Source organism: Scyliorhinus torazame, chromosome 4, assembly GCF_047496885.1.
Source record: "Scyliorhinus torazame isolate Kashiwa2021f chromosome 4, sScyTor2.1, whole genome shotgun sequence".
NCBI classification, from domain to species: domain Eukaryota; kingdom Metazoa; phylum Chordata; class Chondrichthyes; order Carcharhiniformes; family Scyliorhinidae; genus Scyliorhinus; species Scyliorhinus torazame.
Window position 1 is genome coordinate 118,507,236 of NC_092710.1, and position 14,157 is coordinate 118,521,392.

Sequence of the window (14,157 nt, forward strand, 5' to 3'; positions counted from 1 at the left end):
AGAGTGGTGGGTCTGTGGAATTCATTGCCACAGAGGGCGGTGGAGGCAGGGACGTCGAGTGTCTTTAAGACAGAAGTTGATAAATTGTTGATTTCTCGAGGAATTAAGGGCTATGGAGAGAGAGCGGGTAAATGGAGTTGAAATCAGCCAAGATTGAATGGTGGAGTGGACTCGATGGGCCGAATGGCCTTACTTCCGCTCCTATGTCTTATGGTCTTATGCACGTTCTTCCTGTGTGTGCGTGGGTTTCCTCCGGGTGCTCTGGTTTCCTCCCACAGTCCAAAGACGTGCCGGTTAGGTGGATTGGTCATGATAAATTGCCCTTAATGACTAAAAAGGTTAGGAGGTGTTATTGGGTTACGGGGATAGGGAGAAAGTGAAGGATTAAGTGGATCAGTGCAGACACCTTCTCCACTGTATGTTCTATGTTCTATTCCCCTGTCCATGACTTAAGCCACATTTTCAACAATTTCAGTCATGTCTATCAGGCACGAATATTTGTCACTGTGTTCAGTCATCCCAGCCTTTAATTGACTGTAGTAATTATCTCTAGAATGAATGTTAGGCTGACCAGTCAATTATTATCTGCATTCCCTCTGTCACCTTTCTTAAATAACAGAGTGACTTGTGCAGTTTTCCATTCTGAAAAAAAAACATTCATCAGGACTTTCATGTCACACTTCAGTTCTGGGCACCACACGTCTGCAGGGTCTTGGAGAGAGTGCTCTGTAAATTTATTGGAATGATCTCTGGACTGCAACGATTAAATTGTAAGGAGAAATTACTCAAACCTGGGTTATATTTTGGAATTTTGAAGATCAAGGGTTAATTTGGTCAAAGTTTTCAAGATATTAAGGGGAACTGTGAGAGAAATTATTAATGCTGACTGGGAGACATAGCCTAAAATATAGAACCAGACCTTCCAGGAGAAAAATGAGAAAACACCTCTCTACACAAAGAGTGGTAGAAGTTTAGAACTCTCTTCCACAAGAAAATATTGATGCTAGGTCAGGATATATGCAGGAGGATGTTTCCTCTGGCTGGGGAGACTAAAACTAGGAGTCACAGTCTCAAAATAAGGTTATCTGCCATTAGGACTGAGACAAGGAGAACATTCCTCAGTCAAAGGGTATTGAATCTTTGGAATTCTCTACCCCAGAGGAATGTAGATGCTCAGTTATTGAGTCAGCGAGAACAGCAATGCAGGCAGAAAATCCTGTGAGAATTTCTCCACGCCCCTCATCGGTGACGTAAAAAGATTCATACCCAGAAAGGGCAGCAACCTAATTTAAATACATTTTAACATACTTACCAAGCCGCCCCCGCAACAAAATTCTCACCTCACAGAACATTCATATATCGCTGATGTGATGTGGCGAAGTATACAACAGGTTTGGAAAAATGTGAATCAATTGGGGGATTCCCTGGCGGTGCAAAGCTTTTTTTTTTGTTAAATTTACAGTACCCAATTCATTTTTTTTCCAATTTAGGGGCAATTTGGCATGGCCAATCCACCTAACCTGTACATCTTTTGGGTTGTGGGGGTGAAACCCACGCAAACATAGGGAGAATGTGCGAACTCCACACAGACAGTGACCCAGAGCCGGGATCGAACCTGGGATCTCGGCGCCGTGAGGCCACAGTGCTAACTCATTGCGCCACCATGCTGCCCTAGGGGGGTGCAAAGCTAAGTATATCCCCGGAGGGGAGTGGGACAGGCCTGGGCAGTGCCCTGGCTCTGCCCCCTGGCAGAGTTTGGTAGATCCTCTGGGGAGCCCCATTGGGGGTGGGATTTATGTTGTTTGTTGGGGAGGGGGAGAGCTGCAGATGCTGATTTGGGAACGCCCCTGATGCTGATTGCTTATGGGTGGGAGGAGTGGTCAGAAACCCAAAAGCCGATTGGGGGGGGGGGGTTATTTTCTGTGCTGTTTGGGCACCTTTTTTAAAGGGTGCTGCGATTTCTGTGGATCCAGCCTTGCCGGCTCGATATGTCCCGTCCTGCCACAAGTGACAGTGTAAAATACTCCCCCTGAATTTTCTTTTTCAGAGATGCTCAAAATCTGAACTAAAAACTGGGCTGTGCAGCTGGAGAGCAACACACTGGGTTTCAGTCAGAGCTGGATTCTGAAAAAATGGGAGAATTTCACCCACTGAGTATACTCAGATCAAAGATCAATAGGTCCTTTTACTAAGGGAATAAGGGATATGGGATTAGTGCAAGAGGGTGGAGTTGTGGAAGATGATCTGCCATGATCTTACTGGATGGCTGAGAAGTCCAAAAGGTTGAATGGGCCTTTCCAACTCCTAATTTTTCCATTCTTAAGCGCTAATTTTAAATCGGAGATTGATAATATTTTCTGTTTTAAGGACTATGGAATAAGGTGACATATGGAGTTTGGCCACAGATTACCATGCTCTTATTGAATGGCAGAACAGGCTTGAGAAGCTAAATGGCTTACTCCCATTCCTATTTTCTAAATGGCAATTTTAACAGTGCCCAAATCAAATGTCTGGGTTCTGGACCATGCCCTACCTGTTGGTGTCTCTGGCCACATCCTCGTAGACACTCTGCACCCCAATCTCCAGCCGTGTGCAGCCATATTGCAGCATGTCACTAAGATGGCGCTTCAGACAGTAGTCTGGTCTGGTCTCGATGGTGATCCCAACACACTTGGTATTGCTGCGCTCAGAATATCTGAAATCAGTCAATTGACACCATTATCTGGTGAACAGTAATTGCAAAATAATGAGAGGTTCTCACAGTGCTGGGCCACTGATACGTCTGGGCTACATCCACCACATCCACTGTACAGCAAGGTGGCAATCACCACCATAGTCAGCATTCATGAAAAGCTAGGAGTTAAAAAAAAACAAATATTGCTCAGGAAGATTATGGAGAAAAACATTCTACTGTTACGAATCTTCCCTCTGTGGGGCACCCTTCAACCAAACAAACAGCTTTCAATTTACTTTTGGGATGGGTAGAAGATCAGCTTAAAGCCACTCTGCCATTCCTTGTATAAACTGGCTTAATCTAATGGCATCACCTAGCTCAGCACTGGTCATTCCCAATCAATGACAGCAACACCTTACAGCTATACAGTACCTTTCACACGAGATAGAAAAACATCCTGAGGTGCTTTACACGAGGAGAAATCAGACAAACATTAACACCGAGCCAAAATATTAAGAAGATTGCTAAGAACATTCAAGAAGCTTGTAGAAAGGGACGGATATTAAAGTCTTAAAGGTGGAGAGGTGGAAGGGAGGAAAGGTTTAGGAAGGGAATCCCAGAGCTGAAGGCATGACCTTCAATACAGAAGGATTACAAATGGGGATGCACGCAAGCAGGGAATTGGAGGTTTTTAGGGAGTAGGAACTTTGTATGTTAGCGAGCACAGGGAGGGTAATAAGTGGGTGGAACTTGATGCGAGCAGCTGAGCTTTATAATAGTTTATGTTCATAGCACACTTATTACTGGCTGCTAAAAGTAGCCAAAATTACTTGTATGATACGATGCTGCCTCATTTTGGTGTAACACACTGGATGTGCCACAGGGAGGGAGGGGTCTGCACAGGGACAGTCAACGCCACTGGCGAATATCACCAAAGTTTCAGAGGACTGACACTGGAAGATGACATGCGATAGGGAATAGTCAGCAGAAGCTCAATTCCCTTTGCTCTGCAGCTAACATTTCACATACACAACATTCAAGGATTGCCGGCTGCTTGAGACAACCTGTTGGAATGACTGATCAGTTCTCATCTTTATCCAGCCTCCTACTCTCTTGTCTAATTAACCCCACAATAATCACACACATGGTTTCACATTGATGTTTCATTAAAAAGCTATCATTTAGAGGGTAAACAAATAAAACTCAAAATATCTTATTGAACACACAATCATAAAAATATCCATTTTAATAAATGTCATACTTCACCAATCAATATTCAATCACCAGCTGTTTAAGTAGAGCAGGTGCTGGAATAGTAGCTTGTTAAAATCCCACTGCAGAAAAATTACCTCCTCGATGAAAATGATGATAAACATCGCACTACTCACTTGGCTGCAGGATCATGGCAGTTCTCCTTCTTCCAGTCAATGTTTTTGGCCTGTCCCATGGGAATTGGAATCTGCAATGCATCCGGAGAATAGTGCCATCCCACCTCACATTTCTGCCACCTTTCTTTGTTGCCTTGCAACTGATCTCCCCGCCTTGGCAATGTCCTTCCCAGTCAGGAACACGGATTTCCCAATCTTCAGCCAGTCTGACACAGTCCTTCAGATTGCATCATCCGGGCATCAATATGCAGACTGCTCCCTGGACACCCCTCCTGTCCAAAGGGGAGATCAAGGCAACAAGGCAAAAAAAATGGTAAAATGCAAGGTGGATGGCACCATTGTCCAGAAGCATTGCAGGCTGACTGAGAGCAATAAGTGACTCCTGTCCAGGGGTCAGCTTCTAGACTGCTGCCTGGACAGTCTTGTCCTCCAGGAGTCTATGTTTAGAATGCTGCTTGGACAGTCTCAGCCTCCAGGGGATGTGTGGCTGGGCTGATCCCTGACATCCTTCCATTTCTGAGTTCTGTGTATTTACTGGTCTCTGGATACCTTCTTCCAGTGTTGTGTTTGCAGGACTACACTCTGGACGGGACACCTATCCAGGGTTGTGTCTAGACTCACTCGTGTTTCGGATATGCATTGTCTAAATTGTGTGTGAACAGCAGTTGACAGGTTCCAAGTATGGAGAATCTGTGTGAAATTCACACTCGTGTAGTTTGTTACCCAACCCCAACCCCTATGCCCACCTCCCATCCTCCCCACACACTACTGCCTTATTCAGGAAATCCCTACAATTCCAATCCAGCAACCAGAATCGAAACCCACTTTCAAAAATCTCCCTCAAATCACCCTTCCAAGCTCCTGGCAGCTCGGCAGGCACTGTATCCTTTTAAATCCTTTTTATCTCATGAGATGTGGGCATCACTGGCAAGGCCAACATATGCTTCCAATGAACTGAATTGAGTGGTTTGCCACACCATTTCAGGTAGCAGTTAAGATTCAACCACGTTGCCGTGGGTCTGAGTCGCATGTAGACAGGGAGGGGCTGCACATTTCCTTCTCCATTGGTGAGCCAGTTGGGTTTTTACGACAATTGACCACGGGTTCATGGTCATCATTACTGAGACTAGCTTCTCAATTCCAGATTATGAATTGAATTTCAATTCCATCAGCTGCTGTGGTGGGATTTGGACCGTTAACCTCTAGATTACAAGCCCAGTGACGTTATCAACACGTCACAATCTCTCCCTTATTGTACTGTTCCTTGACACGTCTTCCTGTGCGTGGCCGGTGCTATTTAAACACATGTACTCATGGTTCCATCTCACGTGTCACAGAAGTACCTTTGCTTCTGATCAACTCCCAGCATTCTGTCTGAGGTTACAACAAGGAGTGGCGATTGAGGTCAGTGTCAACTTTCAGCACAGTAGATCCCTGTATCAGCACAGCTCTGAATCAGAGTGAAGTTCCTGTGTCACTAGCATTAAGTCTGAATCCCAACCTCAGGAAAGCACTCCTGATCAGACCAGCTCCACTCCGACCAAACCCCTCAGTGTCACATTTATAGGAGTTTTCTTTCGTGTGAACTCATGTCATGGGGAGGCGGTGACATAGTGGTAATGTCGCTGGACTCGTAATCCAGAGACCCAGGATAGTGATCTGGATACCCGGATTTGAATCCCACCACGGCAGGTGATAAAATTTAAACTCAATATCTGGAATTAAAAGTCGAATGATGACCATGGAACCATTGTCAATTGTTGTAAAAACCCATCTGATTCACTAATGTTTTAGGGAAGGAAATCTGCCATTTTTGCTTTCAACAAGATTTCACATAGCAGGTTAATATGTAAAGTTAAAGTGCATGGGATTACGGGTGGTGTCTTGAGATGAGCAGAAATCTGGTTAGCAGACAGGAAGCAAAAAGTTGGAATAAATGGGTCTTTTTCTGATTGGCAGGCAGTAACTAGTGGGGTACCGCAGGGATCTGTGCTAGGACCCCAACTGTTCACATTATATATTAATGATTTGGACGAGGGAATTAAATGTATTGTCTCCAAATTTGAAGATGATACAAAGTTGGGTGGGACGGTGAGCTGAGAGGAGGATGCAGAGATGCTTCAGCAGGATTTGGACAGGTTGAGCGAGTGAGCATATGCATGGCAGATACAGTATAATGTGAATAAATGTTAGGTTATTTGCTTCGGCAGCAAAAATAGGAAGGCAGATTATTATTTGAATGGGTGTAAATTGAGAGAGGTGGATGCTCAGCGAGACTTGGTGTCGTTGTGTATCAGTCGCTGAAAGTAAGCGTGCATGTACAGCAGGCAGTAAAGAAGACAAATGGCATGTTGGTCTTCATAATGAGAGGATGAGTATAGGAATAGAGATGTTTTACTGCAATTGTATAGGGCATTGGTGAGGCCACACCTGGAATATTATTTGCAGTCTTGGTCTCCTTATCTGAGGAAGGATATTCTTGCTATAGAGGGAGTGCAGCGAAGGTTTACCAGACTGATACCTGGAATGGCGGGACTGTCATATGAGGAGAGACTAAATAATCTTTATTAGTGTCACAAGTAGGCTTACATTAACAACGCAATGAAGTTTAAAGTTTGAGAATTGAGTGATTTGCTGGATGACTATGTAAATAATTTAACAGCCACTAATTGATTAACAAATGTACCCTGCACATAAGGCTTTCTTTGGCTGATAACTCACTGGAATATTTGTATAACTTTTCACGAGGTCATGTGGGAAAGCAATAAAGGTTTGGACAGCTGAGACAAATGTACTTCATTTTCCTTCTATTCTTGGACTGAAATGGACTATCAGATCTTCATAGGAGAAAGCACCACTAAGTTGAATGTGCAAGTTCCATGTGGGTGGGCAACAGGGAAAGCAAAGAGCTGATCCATTGGGGATTGCAATGGGGCCGGGCGGTGGGGGGGGGTGTTGGTGAGCGTGAAGTGCAAGTGGTGGGGTGCGTGAGAGGGGAGGAAGCATGACGAAGGGGCATGATAACTAGCTGTCCAAAAGAACTTTATGAAATACTTTGAAGTGTAGAAACTGTTGTATTGCTGGAAAGGCTCAGCAAATGTGCGCACAGAAAATGCCCATAAACAGCAATGCGATTATGACCAATTAATCTGTTGTTGTGATGTTGATGAAGGGATATATATTGGCAATCAGGGATAACTCTCCTGATCATCATTGAATAATTCTTTGAGATCTTTTGCATTCAATCGAGAGGATAGGTGAGGCCTCAGTTTAACATCTCATCCAAACACATCCAACAATTCAGCATTGCCGCAGTACTGCACTGGATTGTCAACCTTGATATTTGTGCTCAACTCCTGAAGCAGAACATTAATACACAACCTGGTGACAGAGATTAAAATTGTTACCAACTGAGTGATGACTGACACCTAGGGCGAAGCAGACAACACACAGGATAACGCAACAGAAAAGGGAGTGGGAAGCAAAAATAAATACAAAATGACAAAAATAGGGCTCGAGAGAAATAAAATGTAAAGAAACAAAAAAGGACAGAGAGCAAAAAGAGAAAAAAAGAAATAATGAAGGAATGAGGTGGCGACATTGGAGGATCCCACTCTCTCAGAATTCACAGTGAGGGTGCACTGCTGGCCAAAAGCCAGTAGCTGAAAGAATTGGCATCTAGCAGATGCGTAATTGTGAGGATCTCCAGCTAGCTGGACGTTGAAGCCTTGAGCATTTGCAGTTAGCTGGACATGTGTAGCTGTGAGAGTCGTCAGCTAGAGGGACGTGTGTAGATGTCAGGGTTTGCAGCTAGATGGATGTGTGTAGCTGTGAGAGTCGGCAGCTCGAGGGACATCTGTAGATGTCAGGGTTTGCTGCTAGCTGGACGTGTGTAGCTGCTAGGATCTTCAGTTAGCTGGATGTGTGTAGCTGTGAGAGTTGGCAGCTAGTGGGACATGTGTAGCTGTGAGAATCTGCAGCTAGCACAACGTGTGTAGCTGTGAGGGTCGGCCACTAGCTGGACATGTTTAGCTGTCAGAGTCGGCCGCTAGTGGGACGTGTATAAGCTGTGAGGATCTGCAGCTAGCTGCACGTGTGTAGCTGTGAGAGTTGGCAACTAACAGGACTTGTGTAGCTGTGACGTTCGGCAGCTAGCTGGATGTGTGTAGCTGTGACTCCGCAGCTAGCAGGACGCGTGTAGCTGTGAGGGTCTGCAGCTAGCGAGGTGTGTGTAGCTGTGAGAGTCGGCCGCTAGCGGGATGTGTGTAGCTGTGAGAGTCGGCAGCTAGCTGGACGTGTGTAGCTGTGAGAGCCAGCCGCTAGCGGGACGTGTGTAGCTGTGAGGGTCGGCCGCTAGCTGGACGTGTGTAGCTGTCAGAGTCGGCCGCTAGTGGGACGTGTGTAAGCTGTGAGAATCTGCAGCTAGCTGCACGTGTGTAGCTGTGAGAATTGGCAACTAACAGGTCTTGTGTAGCTGTGACGTTCGGCAGCTAGCTGGACGTATGTAGCTGAGACTCTGCAGCTAGCGGGACGTGTGTAGCTGTGAGGGTCTGCAGCTAGCGGGACCTGTGTAGCTGAGACTCTGCAGCTAGCGGGACGTGTGTAGCTGTGAGGGTCTGCAGCTAGCGGGACCTGTGTAGCTGTGAGGGTCTGCAGCTAGCTGGACGTGTGTAGCTGAGACTCTGCAGCTAGCGGGACGTGTGTAGCTGTGAGGGTCTGCAGCCAGCGGGACGTGTGCAGCTGTGAGGGTCGGCTGCTGGCGGGATGTGTGTAGCTGTGAGAGTCTGCAGCTGGCTGGACATGTGTAGCTGTGAGAGTCGGCTGCTGGCGGGTTGTGTGTAGCTGTGAGCGTTTGCAGCTAGCGGGATGTGTGTAGCTGTGAGGGTCTGCAGCTAGCGGGACGTGTGTAGCTGTGAGGGTCTGCAGCTAGCGGGACGTGTGTAGCTGTGAGGGTCTGCAGCTAGCGGGACGTGTGTAGCTGTGAGGGTCGGCTGCTGGCGGGATGTGTGTAGCTGTGAGAGTCTGCAGCTGGCTGGACGTGTGTAGCTGTGAGAGTCGGCTGCTGGCGGGTTGTGTGTAGCTGTGAGCGTTTGCAGCTAGCGGGATGTGTGAAGCTGTGAGGGTTTGCAGCTAGCGGGACGTGTGTAGCTGTGAGGGTCGGCTGCTGGCCGGACGTGTGTAGCTGAGAATCTGCAATTAGCTGGACATTTGTGGCTGTGAGGGTCAGCTGCTAGCTGGGCGTGTGTAGCTGTGAGAGTCGGCAGCTAGTGGGACGTGTGTAGCTGTGAGGATCTGCAGCTGGCTGGACGTGTGTAGCTGAGAATCTGCAGTTAGCTGGACGTTTGTAGCTGTGAGGGTCAGCCGCTAGCTGGGCGTGTGTAGCTGTGAGAGTCGGCAGCTAGTGGGACATGTGTAGCTGAGAATCTGCAGCTGGCTGGACGTGTGTAGCTGTGAGGGTCGGCCACTAGCTGGACATGTTTAGCTGTCAGAGTCGGCCGCTAGTGGGACGTGTATAAGCTGTGAGGATCTGCAGCTAGCTGCACGTGTGTAGCTGTGAGAATTGGCAACTAACAGGACTTGTGTAGCTGTGACGGTCGGCAGCTAGCTGGACGTGGGTAAGCTGTGAGGATCTGCAGCTAGCGGGACGTGTGTAGCTGTGAGAGTTGGCAACTAACAGGACTTGTGTAGCTGTGACGTTCGGCAGCTAGCTGGATGTGTGTAGCTGTGAGGGTCTGCAGCTAGCGAGGTGTGTGTAGCTGTGAGAGTTGGCCGCTAGCGGGATGTGTGTAGCTGTGAGAGTCGGCAGCTAGCTGGACGTGTGTAGCTGTGAGAGCCAGCCGCTAGCGGGACGTGTGTAGCTGTGAGAGTTTGCAGCTAGCAGGACGTGTGTAGCTGTGAGAGTCGGCATCTAGCTGGACGTGTGTAGCTGTGAGAGTGTGCAGCTAGCAGGACGTGTGTAGCTGTGAGGGTCGGCCGCTAGTGGGACGTGTGTAAGCTGTGAGAATCTGCAGCTAGCTGCACGTGTGTAGCTGTGAGAGTTTGCAGCTAGCAGGACGTGTGTAGCTGTGAGAGTCGGCAGCTAGCGGGACGTGTGTAGCTGTGAGAGTTGGCAACTAACAGGACTTGTGTAGCTGTGACGTTCGGCAGCTAGCTGGATGTGTGTAGCTGTGAGGGTCTGCAGCTAGCGAGGTGTGTGTAGCTGTGAGAGTCGGCCGCTAGCGGGATGTGTGTAGCTGTGAGAGTCGGCAGCTAGCAGGACGTGTGTAGCTGTGAGGGTCGGCCGCTAGCTGGACGTGTGTAGCTGTCAGAGTCGGCCGCTAGTGGGACGTGTGTAAGCTGTGAGAATCTGCAGCTAGCTGCACGTGTGTAGCTGTGAGAATTGGCAACTAACAGGTCTTGTGTAGCTGTGACGTTCGGCAGCTAGCTGGACGTATGTAGCTGTGACTCTGCAGCTAGCGGGACGTGTGTAGCTGTGAGGGTCTGCAGCTAGCGGGACCTGTGTAGCTGTGAGGGTCTGCAGCTAGCTGGACGTGTGTAGCTGAGACTCTGCAGCTAGCGGGACGTGTGTAGCTGTGAGGGTCGGCTGCTGGCGGGATGTGTGTAGCTGTGAGGGTCGGCTGCTGGCGGGATGTGTGTAGCTGTGAGAGTTTGCAGCTAGCGGGATGTGTGAAGCTGTGAGGGTTTGCAGCTAGCGGGATGTGTGAAGCTGTGAGGGTCTGCAGCCAGCGGGACGTGTGCAGCTGTGAGGGTCGGCTGCTGGCGGGATGTGTGTAGCTGTGAGGGTCGGCTGCTGGCGGGATGTGTGTAGCTGTGAGAGTTTGCAGCTAGCGGGATGTGTGAAGCTGTGAGGGTTTGCAGCTAGCGGGATGTGTGAAGCTGTGAGGGTTTGCAGCTAGCTGGACGTGTGTAGCTGTGAGGGTTGGCTGCTGGCTGGACATGCGTAGCTGAGAATCTGCAGTTAGCTGGACGTTTGTAGCTGTGAGGGTCAGCCGCTAGCTGGGCGTGTGTAGCTCTGAGAGTCGGCAGCTAGTGGGACGTGTGTAGCTGAGAATCTGCAGCTGGCTGGACGTGTGTAGCTGAGAATCTGCAGTTAGCTGGACATGTGTAGCTGTGAGAGTCAGCTGCTAGCTAGATGTGTGTAGCTTAGAGAGTTTGCAGCTAGCAGGACGTTAAGTAGCTGTGACGGCGGCAGCTCGCGGGATGTGTGTAGCTGTGAGAGTCGGCATCTAGCTGGGTGTGTGTAGCTGTGAGGATCTGCAGCTAGCTGGACTTGAGTAGCTGTGAGAGTTTGCAGCTAGCGGGATGTGTGTAGCTCTGAGAGTCGGCATCTAGCTGGATGTGTGTAGCTGTGAGAGTCGGCATCTAGCTGGATGTGTGTAGCTGTGAGAGTTTGCAGCTAGCGGGATGTGTGTAGCTGTGAGAGTCGGCATCTAGCTGGATGTGTGTAGCTGTGAGAGTCGGCATCTAGCTGGATGTGTGTAGCTGTGAGAGTTTGCAGCTAGCTAGATGTGTGTAGCTGTGACGGTCGGCAGCTAGCTGGATGTGTGTAACTGTGAGAGTCAGCAGCTAGTGGGACTTGTTTAGCTGTGAGAGTCGGCAGCTAGCGTGACGCGTGTAGCTGTCAGAGTCGGCCGCTAGTGGGACGTGTGTAAGCTGTGAGAATCTGCAGCTAGCTGCACGTGTGTAGCTGTGAGAATTGGCAACTAACAGGACGTATGTAGCCGCGAGGAGCTGCAGATAGTGGGACGGTTGGAGCTGAGAGAGTCGGCAGCTAGCTGTGACTGGAGGATCTGCAGCGAGGCGAGTGCTAGTAGCTGCGAGAGTTCACAGCGAGTTCGATGAGAGCAGCTACAAGTGTGTGTAAATATGTCAGTTCTGTAAAAGTTGGCTAACAGTTCAGAGGATCTGCAGAAGGTCCATGCACATGTGGGTGTGTTTCCCTCTGCTGGAAACAAGTGATTACTGCAGTTAAACTCATCTCCAATCACGGACTGCGACATGGGTGAAACTTTACACAAATGAACAGATTTGGGAAAGGCTCTGTGAGTGGTGTGATTCTACTATTAGTGCAACACCCAACTGATTATGTTAAAATGACAGGGAACCAGCCCTAGAGTCATCACAGTCTCAGTCAAGCGAGAGGTTTTCTATTGTCATCTCACCAAAACTCTTCAAACTAGTTACTTACTTGACAGCCTCTGCCACACTGTTGGAGGTGTGCCCAGAGAGAGCATCATGCAGGTTGCGGATGAAGAAATCCCTGTATTCTTCTGGCAGCGCCATAAACGTCCCACCCATCACAATGAACTCAACCTTGTCCACACTGTGTCCCAGTTGTTTCAGCTAATAGAGATAGAGGAAAAGAGGACAGGGAAATGTCGCATTGTAAATTTAATAAAGGTGAGGGGAGTCAGAAGAGTAACACAAAGGTGGTGTTTATTTATAATACGGACTATTTACAAAGGAGCCCGGTTGAACCTCGCCAGGTCTTCTCCCTCTGTTGGTCGGTTCACAGGGAAGTTGCTCAGAGGCGGTTTCCCCTGACTGGAGTCTAGGACTAAGGGGCGCAGTCTCTGGATAGGGGGGTCAGTCATTTAGGACTGAGATCAGGAGAAATTTCTTCACTCAGGATTGTGGTTCTTTGGTATTGTTTATGGCAGAGGGTTGTGGGTGCTCTGTCAATGAGTGTATACAAGACGGAAATCAATATATTTTTGACTCTTAATGGAATCAAGGTATATGAGATCAGACAGGAACATGGAGTTGAGATCAAGGATCAGTGTGATGGGGCGGTACGTGGATCAGTGGTTAGCACTGCTGTCAACAGTGCTGAGGACCCGGGTTTGAATGCCGGCCCTGGGTCATTGTCCGTGTGGAGTTTGCACGTTCTCCCCGTGTCTGCGTAGGTTTCACCCTCACAACCCAAAAATGTGCAGGTTGGCCACGCTAAATTGCCCCTTAATTGGAAACAAAATTAATGGGCACTCTATTATTTTTTTAAAGTTCAGTGTGACCTTACTGTATGGTGGAGCGGGTTCAAGAGTCTATGTGGCCTACTCCTGTTCTTCGTGCTTATGTTGTTTTGACAGAGGCTCCATAGTTGCTGACCCCAAAACATGTGGCGCGGTGGGTCACCAGCTGAGGTCTCTCTGTTTCCTCCATAACCTTCTCCATGCTTTTTAGTGATTGTCTATATCCTGAATTTTCCTTTAAAAAATCCACATTTTTAACATTTTAATTCATCTTTCTTCTCTTCCCTGTTGAAAATAGCTGAGTCCAATAGTCAGCCCCTCCCAGAGAGATCGGGTATGTGAAGAAAGCTCCGGGGCAGGTGTGAAGAAGCTGCTTCTCTACTTGATCTCGATGGCAAACACAATTACATACCCAACCCCCTCATAACATCGACAGCAGTTCTCCCTTTGCTGATTTGTTTTAAAAACGACCTTTATAGAGGAAAATTCAGTATAAAGTTGGTTACTAAAACGCCTCAATGCACAGCTTTACAAAATCTCGGGTATTGAAGTGTGACATTAAATGCAGGCTGATGGGACCATAATCTCAGATACTCCTCTTTCACCTGGTCTATAATGCACTTCACTAAAATTGCACGGTTAAACTATCTCACAATCTACGCCTGGATGAAGTAACACTTGCAGTTGAGGAGAGTTTGATTTTGCATCGAAAAATTTTTCAATGTTAAATTTTGAAAAATTTATTTTTCTATGAGTGTTTGATCATCAATGACAGGGATAAGACACAGATCTCTCACTGCACATACCTGCTCCACGCGGTGTCTCGTCTGTAAGTAGGGGTCGTATCTTGCACGTATGGCTCTCATTGAGGTTGGCTGTTCAAAGGGAATAAACATAAATGTCTAATACTGCCAATTCACCAAGTTCCTAAAAAAAAAGGTTCTCAGCGATTAATTTTTTGGTGGGGACAATGCACCCCGAGGTATTCACCTCAAATCACTTTAGGATTTGAACTTGTGTATTAATATGAAAATTATTCAATGATTTCATTCAAGTTGGGTCACATTTTATATGCCAGTCTATACTGTGCAAAAGACCCTGCGATCCCTTGCTCACAGCATGG

The 14,157-nt window shown here is 47.8% G+C and overlaps 1 protein-coding gene across 1 annotated transcript in view; it reads right to left on the reverse strand.

The window, feature by feature from the left end:
* elp3 (elongator acetyltransferase complex subunit 3) overlaps positions 1-14,157 on the reverse strand; it is a 178,182-nt gene that overhangs the window by 111,891 nt on the left and 52,134 nt on the right. The window contains exons 6-8 of the mRNA XM_072498551.1: positions 13,841-13,909; positions 12,251-12,405; positions 2,534-2,695 (exon numbers count right to left, since the gene is read on the reverse strand). Coding sequence (XP_072354652.1) covers positions 2,534-2,695; positions 12,251-12,405; positions 13,841-13,909 — 386 coding nt within the window. The remainder of the gene's footprint in view (positions 1-2,533; positions 2,696-12,250; positions 12,406-13,840; positions 13,910-14,157) is intronic.